Source organism: Doryrhamphus excisus, chromosome 13, assembly GCF_030265055.1.
Source record: "Doryrhamphus excisus isolate RoL2022-K1 chromosome 13, RoL_Dexc_1.0, whole genome shotgun sequence".
In the NCBI taxonomy this organism is placed as follows: Eukaryota; Metazoa; Chordata; class Actinopteri; order Syngnathiformes; family Syngnathidae; genus Doryrhamphus; species Doryrhamphus excisus.
In genome coordinates, this window is record NC_080478.1 from 9708183 (window position 1) to 9728699 (window position 20517).

The 20517-nt window shown below is 41.8% G+C and overlaps 2 protein-coding genes across 2 annotated transcripts; both read right to left on the minus strand.

Moving 5' to 3' along the window:
* Positions 1–802: 802 nt before the first annotated feature.
* On the minus strand, positions 803–15581 carry znf292a (zinc finger protein 292a). The gene is made up of 8 exons (XM_058091085.1): positions 15402–15581; positions 12649–12803; positions 11336–11414; positions 11039–11174; positions 9896–10098; positions 7615–7751; positions 7382–7523; positions 803–7281 (listed from the first exon to the last, which is right to left on the minus strand). The coding sequence occupies exons 1-8, from the start codon at positions 15549–15551 to the stop codon at positions 1237–1239; spliced, it is 7047 nt and encodes a 2348-aa protein (XP_057947068.1). The 5' UTR covers positions 15552–15581; the 3' UTR covers positions 803–1236.
* A 578-nt stretch (positions 15582–16159) lies between these two features.
* On the minus strand, positions 16160–19024 carry cga (glycoprotein hormones, alpha polypeptide). The gene is made up of 4 exons (XM_058090339.1): positions 18966–19024; positions 18786–18894; positions 18520–18704; positions 16160–17902 (listed from the first exon to the last, which is right to left on the minus strand). The coding sequence occupies exons 1-4, from the start codon at positions 18966–18968 to the stop codon at positions 17819–17821; spliced, it is 381 nt and encodes a 126-aa protein (XP_057946322.1). The 5' UTR covers positions 18969–19024; the 3' UTR covers positions 16160–17818.
* Between the last annotated feature and the right edge of the window lie 1493 nt (positions 19025–20517).

Genomic DNA, 20517 nt, shown 5'->3' on the forward strand with positions numbered 1-20517 from the left:
TACCCCAGTGACCCTAGTGATGATAAGTGGCATAGAAAATAGATGGATGGATGATGCTTTTGTCTTTACATACTGAAGATTCGAAGTATCCTAAATGTTAATTCGGTGTATTATTCATAAAATGTTATTATATTCAATTATGTGCTTGGACATGTGTGGGGTTTGCATGTTCTCCCCGTGCGTGTGTGGGTTTCCTCCGGGTCCTCCAGTTTCCTCCCACATTCCAAAGACATGCAGGTTGACTCCAAATTGTCCATAGGTATGAATGTGTGTGTGGTGTGAATGGTTGTTTGTCTATGTTCCCTGTGATTGGCTGGCGACCGGTCCAGGTTGTACCCCGCCTCTCGCCCAACTACAGCCGGGATAGGCTTCAGCATACTCGAGGATAAGCGGCATAGAAAATAGATGGATGGGTGATTTTATTATGGTTATTTATATTATCCATAGTATTTACACTTAGATGGAATTTATAATTCAAATAGTAATAACCACTCTGTGCTCAATATAGTGACAGATACTACCATATGCTACCACACCCTATACACTGCAGGCATGCAAGAGGACAGCGAGATAACTTGCCTTGCTCAGGAACTCCTAAACAGTAGTTGCAATTTCTTTTTGGCCATCATTGTTAAAATATTGTACCAAAATACATTCAGTAAACGTACAAGTAGTATTCATTTTCCCTGCATAATGCTGCACAATAAAAGTGTATATAAAAGTAACCAATAAATGCAACCAACATACAAGGTGAACAAAATGTCACATCAGGCATTTGTAACACCATTAAGCACACAAACGATATTTTTACAAAAGAAACAGTAACATTTTATTGAACACTTTGTGGAAGACATGTAAATATTACAGATAGGTCTACTAGTGTTGAAAAAGGATGAAATAAATACAAACAAAACTTTAAATCCCATAGGGATATATAAAAAACATAGTTTTTCTTTAAAAGTATCCATTTAGCAAAAGAAAAAAAAACATCTTCAGTACTAAGCATAAATACAAACATGAATCTAAAATCTATGCCCTATGGATTACCTGGTTATTAGGACTAACATACATACTTAAAATCGTCAAAGACATTTTATGGTGTATAAAATAGGCCATTTCATAGTTAACTGTGACCAGGACTGTTAACAGTTGGAACTCGGATGCATTGTCAAACCGTTCTGCAGCATACTTCTCAAATCCTGAGTGAGAGTGAGGAGTTGGAAATATAATACGGGGCTACGAGCCACTGTAAAGCCACCTTTTTATTATGACCATGGGCTTCATGTCTTGTAGCTGCTTAAGCAACAGATCAGCACCACGTGAAAACGTTTTATCCATGACAATCTTCACATTGCTCACCGATTTGAGATTCTGTGGGTTTCTAAAATCTACCAGTTTTTCACAACCTGTCCTCGTCCTCATTGCTGACCTCAGTTTCAGAGTTTGTCGTCTCTTAGACGGCAGCTCGTCAGCAGGTGTATCGTTGGATTTGCGTTTGGAGGAGTGTGTTGACTCTGAGGTTTCCAAGAACTTGAGGAAAGAGTCCTCCAGTCCCAAAGGTTTAAAAGATCCCGGCATCACAGCCTCATCTCGTTGTTCTGTGGCTACAGGAGTACTAGGATTTGAGTTTTCTGCTGAGCTGCTAACAGTCGTACGATTCCTAAGGGTCTGCATCCTCTCAGGACAAGCTGGTGTGGGAATGGTAGGTTTTCTGGGACGCCCTCTTTTAGCTCCACCTTCCGTCACAGTGGATACTTGAGACTCTGCGCTTTCGTCATTGGAAAGCTTGCTGTCCTCTTGGGATAATCTTTCTACAACATCTGCATCAGTCTTTTGGTCAGTAGGTTTTTCACTCTCTTCAGGTTCTGTCTCCTCAGACGACGTGCACACACCCTCAGATTTGTCAGAATCTTTGTATCTGGATCGAGAATACTTTTTGCAGAAAATAAACTGGCTCCGCTGGTCTTCGATGTATCGCTCAGTGAGGCCGTGGGTCACATAATGTTTAAATATGCTCTTTTCAGCTCGCTCGACTGCATCACAGCCGATTAGCATGCACGGGTACTGTAATGACCACTTCTTAGTGCACATGGCCGATGCTTCATCATGGGTTTTTAGCGTTGGTTTCCCAAAATTGCTCCAATGTTCAATGGTCTTCCCATCTTTCTTCTTTAGAATTTTCTTCTTCATTTTAAATTTGTTCTCCACGTTTTCCTTTCCGTTGTTGACTCCTGGAAACAATCCCACTGCTTTCATCCTTCTTCTGTCAGTCGCTTTGGGATTATAAACATAATCGTGCTTCTTTATCAGGTGGCGAAGAAGATTGGATTTTGTGGAGTAAATGCGGTCGCAGCCCTCGTACTCGCACCTGCACGTGGTATCCACCGAGCCACTCTCGGAGATGGCGATTTCCTTGTGGAAGTTCTTTATGTGCTCAATGTACGTGGGCACGGAGCTGAAGGGGAGTGCGCACTCCGGCCGGTCGCAGTTGAAAGTCCCAATGGGCATACTGGCCATCATGGAGGTGGCTTTGTCCCGGGTGAATTTGTGAAGCAAGAGGTAATGCTGCACTAACCTTGTGATTCCCATGAACACTCGCGAACAGTTCTTCACTTGACACCTGATTTCTTGATCGTCCAGTCTCTCGTAGCTCTCCTGACCATTTGGAACGCTCATAGTCTCAGGAGTGCTCTCAGCTTTGCCTGGGGGCAGGGACGACTGATGCATGGCCCGGTAATGGAGGATTAAATTGTGCTGGATGGTGAAAGCAGCAGTGCATCCTTCATGAACACAGCGGTACGGTCTGTAGGGATTGAAGGCATTGTCAGCGTCGCACATTTTGAGCCCCAGTCTTTTTTTAAGCTTCTTCTGGGTTTCATCTTGAATGGGTGCACTTTTGGAGCTGCTTGGTTTTTCTGGGGAGGCTGAAGCACAGCCAGGAGGGGGGCTGAACTTTGGCGCTTTCATTTTGCAGCCTAGAGGCTGCTCTCCTTTCTCCATTAGACCTAATTGCTCTGAGATATCCACACTTACAACAGTACCCACTGTTAGCTGCTCTGGGGACCTTTCAGGAACTGCCTGCATACACTCAACTGATGGCCTGTCATTGGTTGAAACAGTAATATTTTGATAGCTTTCATCCACTGGAAAACAGGTGACAGTCGGTTCTGCTTGTGGGTAACCCATGTTTACAGGATTTCCTGGTGACGCCACTTGAGGAACGTCAGAATTGTTTGTGCTATCAGTTTGAGGTACGATTGCAACGTCAAAGGGCTCTTGTTTAATTGACGTAATGCTAGTTGGGGATTTGTTTACATTGCTCGCCTCAGCTGCCGCATCGCTAGTGGACGAAAGGTCGTTCTGTCGGGGTGCCCGCCTATTTCGAGCGCCCATTTTGAGCCTCTGTATTTCAGCCTTTGACAATCGGTGAACTTTCTCGTAGTGAATTCTCAGGCCTGTCGTTCTTGTAAATGTTTTGGAGCAAATCTGACAAGTGTACGGGGACAGTTTGGATGGGGTTCTTTTGAGTTCTTCAATCATGTCATTAGAGTAATCGTGCATTTTACTTAAATGTTTGAATAGCGCTTCTTTTGTCATGAATGAGAAGTCGCAGTCAGCCTGGTCACATTTAAAAGGCTTGGATACCTTTGGCAACACCTTGTCATCTTTTTTGCTCGGTGTGGGTTTGCATTTTTTAATGTCTGACTTCATATCACAACGGGGGGGATTTGGCTCAAGGGACAAAGTACTCCGCATCTTCTCTTGGGCAGCTTCAATCAAATCCAGCCTTTGAAAGGCATTGGATATTTCCATCAAGTGATCCTCTTGATGAGGAGCAGAAACAGCAGTGTTCGCCAGCCCGACTGATTTCATTTGCTGGTTTTCAGGGGTAGCAGCAGACACGCTGGAGTAGTCAGTTATGTTTGTGTTTTGGGGTTCTTGTTTCAGCACCATGGAAGAGTTAAGGGCGGTCAAGCTACACGGGTCCTGTGAAAAATCGCCGTTGGACATGTTAAACATGGCCCCATTAGTTTCTGGTACATGCGGGTCATTGAGAAAATCAAGAAATGATGTTGGCAGATCAGCAGTCAGGTCAATTTCATCTAATGGCCTGCATTGCGAGCGCTTAGACAGGTGGCCTCCCAGGGATTTTGTGCTTGAAAACTCTCTGAAGCATCTCCGGCAGATGACCTTGCCGTCCTTAATGATGGCCGGCCATTTGGTGCGCTTGCTCAGCTTGCTGCGTTTTCCTTTTTGCGCATCACCGTCATCTTTATCGTCAGCGACGTCACATTCTGCATTAGTGCAGTCTCCTTCGTAATGAAAGTCAGTCTGGGTGACACTATGTGGGCTTAGCATTCCGTCCACAGCGTTGTCCATCTGGTCATAAGCAGGGGCGGCTATGTTTTCTGTTTTAATTAATTCTGTTGCTGGTTTTGGTGTCACGTGGGCTTCTGGGCTCAAACATTTCATAGGCATATTAACTGGTGAGCTCTGAGAGGTTGAGTTCTCACTCTGAGCATATGGAGTGTGGTAGCTTCCTTCGGGTTGACTGTGAATTGTTGACATGCTGTTCCCATTATCCACCTGTCCTACCAGGTTTGATTGGGTGTTTTTCCTCACATCCATAGGACCTCCACTGCCTTCGGGAGGCATTAGTCCGTACTGATTCCCTCCATTGTGCATTTGCCCTCCATTGTCAAGCATTAATGAGCTGGACAAGTATTGGGACATCAAACTTGAATCTGAAGGAGACCTAGTGGGGCCATGTAAAGCTATCATTGATTGCTCTCTTTCGGCTGGGAGAGGGGGTTGTGTGCTGTGATAAGGATCTGGCTGCCACTGCGGATAGCTACGGGAGGGGTACTCATTCACGTTGAAGGAATCTGGATAGCAGCTGTTCACTGAAGGTGCAGGCCACGGCTGCGACATGTCAGGCTGCATGATTTCACCGGTAGTGTTTGAGCTACTCCAGGATGGGTACAGGGTGGGGTTAACCATTGGAGTGATGGGCACAGGATCCATTGAGCTGGGATAACACTGGGTAGGTGAAGTTGAACATCCTACTAGGTAATCTATTTGCTCCATGCCTGGTTTGTTGCATAGTGGTCCTTGCTGATTTGTTGGCTTGATATTTGCGTTGGGATGCTGACTGGGCACAGCGACTCCAGCTGGTGCCTTTTTTGCTGTAATTTTGGCCACTTTATTGTACTTCTTGGCCAATTTCCAATCCTCAAAGATTTCAGGGTGTTGCTTCTTCACGTGCCGAGATAAGCTTTTGTTTGTACTGTAAGCCCTTGTGCACTCATTATGGGGACAAGAGTGGAGGTTTTCTTCATTACTCGAAACAACAGGCATTCCGGGGGGATATCCAGGTGCCGAAGGGATTTCCATCTTGATTTGGCTGGGAGAAATCATTTGTGGTGTCACTTTCTGACAGTTGCTAACTTGGTTAGTTTGCCCTTCTCCCTGCTGATTTGCCACAAGATTTGTAACACTGGGTTTGGGATAAATTGGGGGGATTTTGGCTTGCTCTGCCATAGCCTGGTGTGCATGTGGCACCTCTGGTGCAGCTGGTGCTGAAGTAGGGTTTGTCAGTGGAGTGTAGTATTTCTGTGGATCTCTCAATTCAATATGCGCCACAGAATTGAGCATGTTTTCAATCGAATGTTTCACTCTAACAGGAATGAGCTCCCTAACAGCCCCAGGGGAACTGCATGGTGAAATGTTTGCCTTTGATGCTTCATTCATACAAGCATCAGAATTATTGGTGTCAAGGCAAACAGCAGCAGGATTTGTGTCTGGCTTGCACAGCACACTCTCCTGCGGTGGCTTAACGTTTGGAATGACAGGAGAACTTTCATTTGACATGACAACAGCATTACTTGTATTGTGAATCTGTTGGTGAGATAAGAACTGAGTCTGCGAGTAGAATACTTTACCGCAGTTATCTGTCGGGCATGTGTATGTTAGGTAATGTTGAGCCTCATGGTCATACAAAAGGTAGGCCTCACTGAAAATCTGCCCGCAATTTGGAAACATGCACCGGGCCTTAAAGTCTGTATGTGTTTTCCGATGCATGAGGAGTTCCGAATTGGAATTAAAGTTTGCCTTGCAATCGAGTTGTATACAAATGTATGGTTTGCTGCCGCAGTGCATCTGCAAATGGTCGTTGAGATGTTGGACGTTAACAAACTGACGCCTGCAATACTGGCACACCACTTTCTGTTTTTGTATCTGCAAAAACCTCATGGCTTCTTCGTCGTCTTTGTGCGACCTGACATGAGCCATGAGGTTGCGGAAAACTTTGAAAGCCTTGGAGCAATTTTTGACCGGACAGAAACAGTCTTGACTCATTTGTACATCAGATGTCGTTTGTTCTACCTTCTCTGATGGGAGGCCAATTTGACAGTCATTGTTGACTGAAACCACTCTTATACTTTTCGGGGGGCTTTTGGGGGATTGAGGTGGTTTTAACCCCCCCTTTCTAGCAGTTTTCATGGCGGCTAGACGTTCTTTACAAGACTGTTTGACATGGGACGCTACATGTGGCTCTAAAACCTCCCTACTTTCGAAACTGTCTGCACAAATAGGACATAGATACACTCCATCTTTAAAATGCTTCTGAGCGTGCCGAACTATCCTGTGACCCAAGAACTCCTTGTCACACAGAACACAATACTGCATGTATGCTCGCCAGTTTCTGAAGCGCGCCGACACAAATCCTTGCTCTCTGAGTTTCTTTGCCTCTCTGTTTTTTTCTTTTTCATCTGTGATTTCATTGAGTTCATTCGTAGTGGTTAAGAAAAAGTCCTCCAAGTCTCTGTGCTCCGGGTGTTTTCCAACTGTACCTTCCACTTCTTGCTCATCCGTGTCATTAAGTGTATCAATAGATGACACTATAGCTGCTTCCTCTCCCATCAGTGCCAAGCAATTGCATTTCAGTGTTTTCCAGTCCCAGAACTCTGGATCAAAAGGCCACTGTGTCTTCAAGGCCAGCAGTAACTCACAGCGTAAGGAATTGGGCACCGGTAGACTTCCGTCCTCTTCGGGTTTTTGATCCGGTTCGTTGTACAGCGACTCAACGGCATAGTAAGAGTCAACAGTAGGTTGGAGGAGGAATTCAGTCAGCTGGCATGCACGCTTCACTTCAAGATCAGTTGGCAAGAGACAGGAAATAGTCTTGCAGATCGTGGACTTGCTATCCTTATGGTCACTTGAGGTCATTTTCAGAGCTTGAATGCACATTTCCACACAAACTGGAAGCCCCACCTCTCCAACCTAAGAACATGACAGACAGAACATAAATTTTGCAGAGGATTGCATAGGTGGATAACAATGTTCACCAGATCTACTTTGAATTTAGTACTTTATTTTTTACCTCATTCTGGATGACTTTGATGAGGAATAGAATGTGACAGACACTTCTACAGAGAAGAGCCAGCTCTTTGCTGTGGCTGAGGAATGAGTCCGCAGACGACTCTAAACGCATGAGTAGCTTACTCCAGAATAGCGTCAGTTCCCTGCAAAAAAAATCAAATGCGTAAGTAAAAATAGTGACTGGTGACTGACAGACGTGCGCAGACTGGAAAGCTGTCAGACGTCAGTACTAACCAGGCACAATAAACATCTCCCTGGAGAAGCTGTCGCTTGAGAAAGGCAGAGCATAAGCAGAGTGCGCCTTTCTCATCTCCTTCCGACTCCAAGTTACAGATCATTTCAAGAGCATCTTTGCAGTCCATTGATGATATCTATAGGAAAGCAACAAACAGCCAATTGAGGTGGAATCCAGAAATAATCCCAATTCACAACATGACAAATGTTGCCTGTAGTGATTGTGTACATGTAGTTAAAGGATTTGTTTAAAGACATCTCAAAGATATTGAACAATACTCGGAAAACAATACAAACATTTTTTATTACATCCATCTGTAATGTTTGATAGCAAATGCTAACTGGACTAAGACATGAACTCTGTCAGTCTGTTTTGGCGGACATATTACCGGTTCTCAGGTTACGTACACAACTATTGAGGAATTATGTGTAACTATCTTTATTGCCATATTAAATGAAATTGTGAATTATTGAATGATATTAGGTCCGCACGGTGGACGATTGGTTAGCATATACGCCACACAGTCAGGAGATGGGGAAGACTTGGTTCGATTCTCCGCTTGGGCATCTCTGTGTGGAGTTTGCATGTTCTCCCCGTGCATGCCTGGGTTTCCTCCCACATTCCAAAAACAAATTAGGTTAACTGGTGACTCCAAATTGTCCATAGGTATGAATGTGATTGTGGATGGTTGTTTGTCTATATGTGCCCTGTGATTGGCTGGCGACCAGTCCAGGGTGTACCCCGCATCTCGCTCAAAAACAGCTGAGATAGGCTCCAGCATACACGCAACTCTAGTGAGGATAAGCGGCATAGAAAACGGATAGACGGATGAATGATATTAACTACTTTGGTAGCTTTCTCATATAGTTATCTCAAGTATAAATGAAGTTTAGAGAACTGCTGTCCAAACTACCAAATTACATCACTTCCATTAGTCTTTTATTTTTCACATTTCAAAACAAAAAACTTGCACAGCAGGTTACACTGCAGACCTGATTTGAGTCTCTTACCTAAAATAAAGTGAAACAAATGGCTGGTCGTTCAGTATCATGAATGCCATAATTTTCCTTTTTAAACACCCTTATTTTGTTACCACAAGTAAAAAGGATGACGCACAGTGCTCTTGTTTTGAAGGCCGTGTGTTGTGTGTGTTGACTTTCGACTGTTGCCAAAGAGTCTCACTGTGTACATGAATGAATGTGCCTCCTGCAATCGTGGCGCCCATCCTTTATTGATACTTTTATGACATTAGTGGATATCCTAAAAACGTAGATTACAGTACAGCCTTTCTCTTTTCACTGCTCCTAAGCGCGAACAGCGGGGCACTGGACTCGTCAATTAAAATGCATGTTTTTGGAATTGGGATGAAACCGGAGTACCCGGAGAAGACCTACACACGCACAGGGAGAACATGCAAACTCCACAGTGGAGAATCATCTTCCTGATCTCCCGACTGTGTGGCCAACATGCTAACAACTGACCCTTGAGGGGACTTGCTATAATGAAATAAAAAAGCATTCAGGTGGCTGTGAGGACAAAGAAGTAAATGGGTCTGTTTTACTCATACCTACTGTTGCTGACTATTGCTCTGTATTGCTCTTACTTGATAAAGCCTGTTCTAACATTCAAAACTACAAAATAAGTAATAAAAGTATGTACGATGCGTGCTGATACCAAGTTTATATCGATATCAACTGGTAGCCAAGGTTCCAATTTTGTTATTGGATCAGAAGTGAAAATGTGATATCAAGATCCCGAGTTACAGCCCTACACTTTAGACTGACGTTTACATAAACACAGATATGTGGTTATGGTATGTTCAAGGGATGCTCCCGCTGATCACTTATTAGTATGGGCCCATTTCTGTAAAAAGCACGTGCATATCAGCATATGCCAATATGAAGCCGATCACGGGTGCACCCTGAGGTGGGGTACACCCTGGACTAGTCGCCAGCCAATCGCAGGAATTGCAATGAGTCCATGGCAAAAAAAAGTCGGTACCATGCAGTGTAAAAGGGGCAGGATCTGAGAGAGCTAATTCTGTCTAGAAAGCTATCAAATATTCCACGGTGTTTTTGCACTTTTTAAGAGGTGCAATGAACATAAGATATACTGGGTATCTGTTTCTCCTTACTGCACAAAAAGCTTTATATCACAAATAAGTGGAACCTTCAAGAGTGCCAGTCACGTAGGGACCCAGCAAATATAAATTGTGCATTTTGGCAAATAATTGTGATGATTTGCAGATAAAAACAAAATACAAGAGGATTGCTTGTTTACCTCTTCCATGAGCTGGTCCTGACTTTTGGTCATGCAAATGCAGAGCAAGTAGGTTTGCTTGAAGTTCCCCTGTCCTTCATATCCTGGGTACTCTGAGCAGGTCTTTGCAAGGGTGGCAGCTTTATCAACACTGTCTATTTTGATAAGGTGCTTTATACGCATGCTGAGAAGAGTGGGACCTTCCAACTCGAGATACTCGTGAACTAAACACAAGAAGAAGGGAAAGGAATGACACAAACATGAGTCAGGTACATAGGCGAGATATCATTTGTATCACAAGACACCAGATTCCACAAGATTAAAACGTGACGATGAGCCAAAATCTATCAGACTGTGAGCTATGGCATTGCTAGTATGAATGATAATGCATGTAATATGGAAGTGGCAGGATTGAAGCCACACATTAAGTGCATATTAAATCTTGCAATCCAAGCCACCTTGTTCCCCGCACCACTTTTTTTCATTAGAGTTCAACAGCTGCGGTAGAGGCTGTAGTTATGCCAGGGCCCTAAGAAATCTGTTTTATTTTTTTTTCCCAAATTCCCTTTTTTCAATTTGTTAAAACTCTGTTTTGCACTTTTATATATATTTGGGGTGTTAGTTAATCAACTATCCATTAATAAATCCTAAAATTCTGATATTTATACATCACTGGACAATTTGTCATTTTTTATGTAATTGTACATGTAGTTAGGCTCACTTTTCTAAGGCGAGGTCAGCCTCTCCACACATTGCTACAAAGTATTCAACAAACTGTAACGTTTGTGCTTGTGATTAAGGAAGATTTAGTGACCGAAGCAATATGGCGAACTGTGCTCTTATTTTGAAGGCCAGAGATGTGTTGTGAATGTCTGACGAAAATGTCTGATCAAACTTATTCCCGCTTTTTCAGGTCAAACACAATGGCTGTAAGACACTACAAAACATGTATAGGATCTTCACTTTTGGAAATTGACTACTTTTTGTTTCGACATGCTAAGCGTCATGGGAAATGTTTGTCCTGTCCTATATTTTGTCATTCTTGTTTTCTCAATCTTAGAATATTGTCTCATGAACACAATATCGGATCTCGTCACGTGAGCTGAGTGTATTGTGACCCCTGACAAGATATGTAAACAAAAGCATAAGTGAGTGGGCAAGAACCTTGCTCAGTTTGAAGGGTGGTGTTGGACAAGATGCTGCTGAGTGTGGTGTTGGACCAGATGCCATCTTGCTGTGCCAGAGCAAAAAGCGGGCGAAGCTGTGCACTCCCACTTTCTTGCAAAAGGCTGTGTGCCAACTGTAACAAAAGACAGATGAATATGTAGTCACCGAGGAATCACTTTTTGGCTGACCACACACCAGCAAGGGCATTCACAGAAAAATATACACATTTTTCAACTCAATGCATTGTCGTTGCTTCAGAGTTGGCCTGTCGTCGCATAAGAAAAGCAGACTGACCTTCATAGAGGACTGAAACTCCTCCCATAAGGCACCAGGGATGTTCTGGGGCAGTAGGAGCACCAGCTCCGCACAGCTCCTACAAAACCAAACACACAGAAGTTGTTAACGCCACATTTACTATCGGTCACCAAACAAATAACGAGGTGTAAGAACATGTGGTGCTGTTATGTTATTTTCACCTATAATGAAGAGGGAATATGGAGCAGCAGTAACAGCAAGTTATACTCAATTTAGTGTTAATTATTTCTTATAAAAGGGCCACATGCACTTAACTTGGTATGCATAGGATTATTTGGGATGCCTGCACAATCAAAAAAGATACAGTTAAAGAGCTGTATCAAAAATTATACCTGTACAGGGTTAACGTTGTCAGTATAACATTGTAACAATATATAGTGTGCACACCATCATACTGAGAGATGTATCTAATCTCTCCTGTAAATATAGTAACCAAAAGCCCCTCAGAGACTAATGTAGGGCAATTTTCAGCCACTGCAATCTACCAACACAATGGTAGCCCTAATTGTGTACAATGTATACAATTATTAAAAAACAGTCTATCAAGACACACAATTTGATTGTGTAGGGTCTCATTGTGCACAAGCACCTAATGCTGTGGTCGGTGTAGTATGCATTGCAATTTAAATACCAATGTACAATTTGCATAAACCACTGTGTGCCCTATCACAAACAAGCAAACAATACACAGATTGGGCCACACAATAGCGGTGTGGAACAGCGCTGCATCATTTCGTATATTTTGGTTACCTTATTTGGATATGTCACTTACGTTTAATTAATATTTGCTAGTAGTTGTACAACAGAGTAAGCATGTGAGAGTAATGAAGAGTAATGTAGAAACTTTTCACCTTTCCTTCAGGGATGCCACTATGATAACATACAGTAATGCGCTTATAATAGTAGTATAATAGTAGTAACAGATAACATTTCATATTGCTGCTTTCAAGCTTTCACTCCTCAGTTTCACACTGGTGGAGGTAAACTGGTAATCTACATCTGTAGCAATTTGTATAAATTTGGGCCTACTGCTTCTCCGACCATCCCCGACCTTCATTCACATTCATACAACTGTGTGGGCAGCACTGAAGGAAGCGCAGTTGAAGTGTCTTGCCCAGGGACACAACAACAGTGACTGGGTGAAAAAAGCGAAGATCAAACCCCCGACCTTCCGGTTTCTGGACAACCTGCTATACCCACTGAGCCACTGCTGCCCCTTCACCCGTCACATCAAACAACAGAAACTCATGACAAAACGACACAATTCAATAAAGACTACAGATGATACTCACAATGCTAACTTTTCAAGTAGGAGTGGCACATTTTCACATTCGGAGGAGAGACAGGAGGCGGCGTTGGCGAAGCTGAGGACGGCCACCATGTAAACCTCCAGCAAAGGCAGCGGATCCTCATCAGTTTTCCAACGGCTGGCATGTTCCACCAGGACCTTCCGGGGGAAAGGAACAACACAAGACAGTAAGAATAGGGGGCAGCATCTTGTACTACAGCCTCCTGTTGATGATACCGTCTCTGTACGATATACTTGTATGTACGATTGAGGTTTTTCAAGCTTTTTGGGGGTAGGGTAATTACTAGTAACTCTAGTCCGCACCAAACATTCAAATAAACAAAAAATACTTTGGTATAGTCTAGTTTGCGTTCACACTTGTGTTTTTGTCAGCGGACTAAACCATTCTATCATATGTCTAGCATATGAACAAAGTCACGCCTCGATTGGGACTGCATGTGTACCATATGACCTCGCACACCCAAAACAAAGACATTTGTAGGATATTACTTTCTATGGTAGATTTTTTTGTCATCGTAAATACTGCAAGGATACACCATTTCCAACGACTTCACCAAACTGTAATGAGCAACACAACCCGTTCATTGACAAGAGCCAGGCGTGTTTAACTACTGTATTTACGCTTCTGGACTTAGATTTAACTTGATGGTGATGACTTATGATTTAACACATTTTCTGATTATTTTCACTCAGTCTTTCTGTTGGGTGTTGCTATGGATCGTTTGGTTCCGATCGAATATAAAAAGGTGGCATCATAACCATTACCATAACCTCATTCAGGTGGACCGAGACTGTATCTACTTGACTGTGTCAAGTAGACAGTTTATAACATACGAGCAGAGTAACGACACTAGACTCCATTTTAACTAGACCAATAATTACGAGTGTGAACTCACCCTTAGACAATTCAAAAGGAATAATCTCAGATAATGGAAACATCTTAACCTTATTTATATTTATATTGGTATCTGTTCTTCTGCCAATAATGATGTCAGCATACGAGTGATGATGTGCTCCACACAACAACAACAACCTTGCTAGCTCTGTATGTCCCCGATCTGGACTTATTTCCAAGTTTCACTTTTGGATTAAAAATATGTAATTTGCAATGAAAGAGCGGGTTATGCAGTCAGGTGTCTTCCCGGTTATAATTTTGGTAATGAGTTTCATACTTGGCACTGTACTTTGTTCTTATATTGATGCTTGTGTCACATAGAAATGTAGTGCACAGTTACCACCTGAATTCGTGAATTTATTTAAACTACCCCGTCTTACTTGGTGCCATAATGAGAACCGCTGTTCATGGGTTTTAAGTGAGTTTTGGTGAGACAAATTGTTTAAAATAAATTTTGAAATTTTAATTGAAACTTACATTGCAAACTGCAGTATTTGTCTCATGTTGTTTTGTTTGTGAAAGATACAGCATAATAAGCACAATGTGTTAATTCATTAAACAAAGTTATGACCTGACATTAATTTGTGGGAATAGCTGTTGCCTATATTGGTATTGGAAATGAAGTGCTGGACAATATCGCTATATCTGATATAGTTAAGAAAATAATGATTACAGATTCATTCCCAAGTACATAGTGATTGATTAATGTGTAACTTAATGCAAAACAACAACTGTATCGTTAACCATATGTTTACTATTGTGGTTATACTGCATTGTACTACTGCAACTGAGAATTTTTTTGCAGACAGCTTTTGAACTACATTTTAATAAGTGAAATAAAGATTTGTATAGTCAGAAATAACCAATTCTCCATTTTTTTAATAACCAATTTCCCCCATTCATGCTAGATTTGGGTATCATGCAGATGCTAAATGACTCGATTATTCCTCAAGGTTTGTAAACACAACTCCTTCGATATGTTAAGTGCACAGAGGCCGAGGTTGTTCGCCCTTTCACACAAAGAACTTGGTTTTAAGTTGCAGGATATCAACACTGGAAGCAAGATCTTTGTTAACTTCAAAGCACAGCTAATAAGAGTAGCCACCAAGAAGACGACGATTAGAAACAATAATTTAACGTGGTCGTAGCAAATAAATAAGTAGAGTTTAATGGAGTTCATTCATGCTCGTACCTCAACCAGCTGCAGTCAACGTATTTGCTGTTGCTAATGTGGCTACTTTTAAATGAACATCTCTGTGGTGTGATTAGCTGGATGAAATGAGTGCAAAGGGCCTAAGCTAGCATTGGCAACAAATCATTGATTTTTCTACCTAATCAAAGTAGCCTATTTCCTTAGCGATCAAAAACCTCACCGTGCTGGACTATAACGGCTGTATTACGCAATTAGTATCAATGTAATAAGCTAATTCCGTGCATTTAGGTTGCAATCGCTCACTTACACCTCCATTTTTTTGCACAGCATGACCACTGCACAGGACAGGGGGACCCCGCATACCAGCTAGCAGCATTGATCTAATGCTAGCAATTTGGCCTGGTAAATGTGAGCAACACAAGCAATGTGCACGCACATGAGCGTGTTCTATCTCCACCAGGATAGTCGGTTTTTGTGGATAATGACAAATAATAAGCACACATCAACGGGGGAACGGTTGAAAAGCACGTTCCTGTTCTCGGTTTTGGAATTAGCTGCAAGCTAGCAAAGCGGCTAGCTGCTTAGCTACATTGTTGTAGCCAATGTAGACGCGCATCCTCGGCCAGGAAGCCAGAGAGGAGGGCTGCCCGAGGGGGGTGGATGAGCGAGCGGGAAGAACGGGGCTAACCTGGCAAAAGTCCTGGCAGAAATGCAGCGAGGCTTCCAGCGGAGACTGCGAGCTCTCCCTCAGTGCCGTGGTCAAGCCGTGGAAGCGGCCGCGGAGCTCGTCGATCGCTTTCCGTGTGTCATATTCCCTCTCCGTCTCCCCCTCCGCCATCTTCACAACAATCACGACCGCGTACGCACAGATGTTACGCTGCCAGAATGGCACACGCACGCGCACGCAGGCAGGCGGGCAGGCAGAGTGGGGGAAGAGGGAGGGGGCGAGGTGGGTGGGTCAGTTTCAATTGGGGGATGGGGGGGTTGTAACGTCAACAAAGCGTCCACTACCTTCTTATAACTTACTCTTATAACGTAAATACTTAGGTCTTTCACTGCATCACCTCCATGAAACAATCCATGATTTTTACATGTTTTTTTTTCCATTCATTTCCCTCAGAGGTTTAATATTCAATATTAATAAATTGAATATTTTTGTAGTGAGAGTAGAGAAATCATGTTTATGACTTTGTAAATACAGTTGTTACTATGACTTAAAAAGGGTTTCAGAGGGAGTGCGGAAGAAAAAGTAAGGAGTCAAAAACGTACCACTTCCACACAGAATCCGAGGAGAACCTGTATCATATTGTCTGACTCCATGCACTGTAAGGTAATGTCTTAATAATAATAAAATAAAACACAACTGACGCCCAGTGACCAGAATACTACAAAGGACTTGTCTTTCAATATTTATTGACTAATAATACACCATAGTCAACCACAAAACAGCAAATATCTTTTAATGAATTCATTTTTGAAAATAGAGCGAGATAGAGTGAGGAAACGATGTTCAATCCACCAAGTGGCGAGGGACGACTGGATGTAGTCAAAAAAAGGAGATGAATCACAGCTGTCCGCTTTGCTGTTGATTCAAGTTTTGAATCATTTTTTTTGGAGTTGCCATCAAAATGCCGCTATAGGGAGAAGAACGAGCCGCTATCAATTACGCTGTCGCATAATGACGCCTTAAATTGTTACTGGAATTACAACAGGCAAGAATTGTGGATTATGTAGATGCATAGTTGGAGGAAAGCCTGTGTCATCTCTGGGAGAACCTAGCAGCCTGTGGAGGTAGCCGCTTTAGAGGGAGATGGATCCCGCTCCACAGGAGATGGTAGCGTGGTTGTTGTGGTAGCCTGATGACCAGGCTAAAGACAAGACCGTGACTCTGATTCCATATGTTCTAATGTCATAGTGGTGTGCATATATACATTTGACTATTTAATTTAAGTTTATTATGGAGTTGAGTGTGAAAAAGTCATATTCCGACTCCCTCCCAAATAAAAATAAATGCTTCTTAGGTTAACTGTTGACTCCAAAGTGTCCATAGGTATGAATGTGAGTGTGAATGGTTGTTTGTCTATATGTGCCCCGTGATTGGCTGGCGACTGGTTCAGGGTGTACCCCGCCTCAAGTTAGATGGGATAGGCTCCATCATACCCCTGCAACCCTAATGAGGACAATTGGTATAGAAAATGAATGAATCAAACTTTAAAATGAATAATGCACAAACAATTGTTGTATCATGTTTGCATCAACATTGTTTTTTGGTTGCTTTATAGCTATAATGTGCCACAGGCCCAAAAAAATTTTGCCGTCCACAAATGGCCCTCGGGATGCACTCTGGACAACCACAAGTTTGTGGTAAAAAAAAAAATCACTGTTCACGAGTATGGTGTCACAAACAACAGCACACATAGGAGAAAAACCTTACATTATATTTGCTGCAGCTTGTGGCGCAATTAAAAAAAGCAATCACTCAACCCCAAAAAACCTTTGAGTGGCTCAGTTTGTGTCAAGGAACTCTTCACTCACTAAACTACTAATGACAACTAATTAAGACATAAAAATATGATATGGGTGCCACTTTTACATTTTTGACACCAACCCATCCGTCTAGATATGCATGTTTTTTATATTTGTTTAGTGCGAGTAAACAATGGCAAATGAAGCAACTTCCAGATTGTTGTTAGTATACATTTTGCTCCGAAATCGCTCATAACATACCACTTCCACACAGAATGTGAGGAAAACCTGTTTCCCCTCTATCATATCGTCTGACTGTTTTCAACAAAACAAAAAGACTATCTACAGCTTCATTAATTATAAGGTCATTCTTTTTTTCCATTTTATTGCATCTGCTTAAGTCTAGTCACAACAACCACATACTACACTTTACACATAATTATATACTTTCCAATGTTGCATATGAACAAATAAAACAACACATGGGCTCGCATTATTTGGGTCCACGACAAATCACAAGCAAAACAAAGTTACAGAAACTATGATCTGGTAATATGAGAACATGTGTTCCTATTCCTAAATGGAGAAAAGCTTTTATAATGTGATTACAGAGTGGAGTTGACTCATTTCCATCTCCTATCAGATCTTGTGATATATGCAAGTGCCACAATAGCACCCGGTGTGGTTTCTCACGTTTACGTTATTCATGTTCTTCAGGCTTACCTGCAAGATGAGAAAACAGAAGGTTAAAAGAATAAAACACAATAGCCAATCGCTGATGTTGTAGGAATATCAAAATATATGACATCCACATTTTTTCTTCCACTTATTTTGTGTAAATCGATTAAAAATCACAAATGATGGGTTTCCATAGCAGGAAAACAACAGAAAAGTTGCAATACTAAACCTCACAGACCAGTAAATATAATTCAATTCAATATAAAACTGAGCTTTCTTTTATGTGCAACCCGTTGTTTAAATTCAAATGAAACTATATCCAGCATATGAGATTTTTGCTGCTTTGTTAGAAAAAAACATTTTTTTTATCATCAACATGCAACAATGCAGCAGGTTTACAAAAAAATTTAATAATTTTTTTAGAAAAGCAAAACTACTTAGATAGTACTACTAAATAGAATTTTTTAAAAAAAGTTTTTTTTACACATAAATGTTACAATTTAATCACTACTCTCTGTTAAATACAAAATATTGGTCTATATTGGAAAGAAACCAAGAAAAGCAATGAGCCGCTCCTTTAAATGGGCCAACAAACAATCATTGGATGTTTAGTGTTGAAAGTAAAAAAGATCCTTATAAAAAAACCTTCTGTTGTTGTTTACCTCGTAGCTGTCCTTTGCCACACAACACGTTGCCTCTGAGGTAAAGTTCTTGGGGATCGCCATAATGTTCTTGACGTTAAGAGGTGTCGGGTAGGCCATGGAGAAGCAGCAACCCATACACTGATAGATGGGAAGGTCCCGTGAGAAAAAGTCGTTCTTTTTCAGTGAGCACTCGTCACAAGGAACTGGAGAAAGATAACAGAAGCTGTATGAAGAGTTTGCAGTAGTACGAACTTCATAAGAATCTCTGAAAAGAGACATGTTACCGTTTGAGGGGTAGTTGGGGTAGGAATCAGCCATGTAGAGAAGAGCAGACAACAAGAGAAAAGACGCTGCGGCTGATTTCACAAAGCGCAACATGGTTGCAGTGGCTGACTGATCACATAGAGACAAAACAGCAATACAAATACAAATTCAAATACATACATTGTTTAAAAGGGCCTTACCATTCTCAGTGTTTCTGCTCTGCTCTGGAGAACTTCCCAGTGTACCTCCCTTTTATGACGAGATCTTTTATACCCAGATACTCATAAGTGAAAGCGGCCAACCTTATCTATGATCTCGCCAACTCAACATGCATGTTGACCTCTTTGGTAATCCCTTAAAAGCATGGAGAGAAAATCATGGAAAGTCAACCTCCTCATTTCTTACCATCCTGATGATGATGATGATTGCTGGAATTAATCCATTGTGTTACCTGGTTACCGAGGAGTGTTTTCATGTCACAAACAAGGAGGAGGTGCGCTTTCACTGAACTATGTACGATGACAATAAACTATTCTAAAGTATTTTGATAATTTTATTTTTGTGTTCTGAAAACTCGCCTTTAGAACATAATCTATTTTCAAGAAGCTAACTAACAGTTTTTGGGAAGCTGACATTTTTTTTGAGTGTGTTAAAAAATAATTGCTGAAAAAAGCAACATGAAAATCCATGCCAATCATTGACCTAACAACACAACTAATAATAATAATCATTATCATCATCATACGATTGTCTGGCGACCGGTCCAGGGTGTACGCCGCCTCTCGCCCGAAGACAGCTGGGATAGGCTCTAGCACACCCGCGACCCTAGTGAAGATAAGCGGTATAGAAAATGGATGGCTGGATAACAATAATAATAAGCCAATAGTCCTTGAAGTGTATATTATGGAAATCGAAATGTTCGTTGTTTGGGTTCATGGAGTTTGGATTTTCTCTCTGTGCACACATGGGTTTCCTCCGGGTACTCTGGTTACATCCCCCATTCCAAAAATACAGTAATCTCTCATTTATTGCGGTTAACTGGTTCCAGACACGACTCTAATAAGGACAAGCCGTATTGAAAATTGATGAAAGGATGGATTTGACATGTATATTTTTGGTTAATAATAGCAGATTCTGTCTGATCGTTACTGGACAACACGCGGCATCAGTAACGACCTTCATTTGGGCATCATCACGTGTTTTAAGAGACAGGCATTCGCATTCTCGGGCTCATGTCCTATGAATTTTTTGGGGGTCTACCACGTGATTTTATTGTTCCATAACCCTAAGGATCTTTGAAGAAGATCTCAGCAGCAATGGTGCGCTGTGAAAGGCCATGCACATCCAGCTCAACAATCCGACCATGTTCAAAGAAGAGAATGCTTTCTAGTCTTTGCCAACAAGAGATCATGACAGTGTGAACACCTGACAAAAATGACATTGAATCCACTTTTAGGCCAGGATTTTGGCTTTTAAAGGCTGTGGTCTTAAAACAGTTGATCAGCTGATGAACCAGACTATTCACCTTAAGGCTGGTTTGCAATAAATCTTGCAATGCCTCTTTTTGCATTTCCACTTCACTTATAACCTTATGATCCAACAGTGCAACATGTAAATTCATGCTATTATTGCTTAAAACTTGATCATCATATGGACTTTTAACAATTTTTGCAGCACGTTTTTGAGAAGCTGTTGTTTATCATTAAGGACAAATGAAAGAGAATCTTTTAAATCAGTTTTATAGTATTTGTC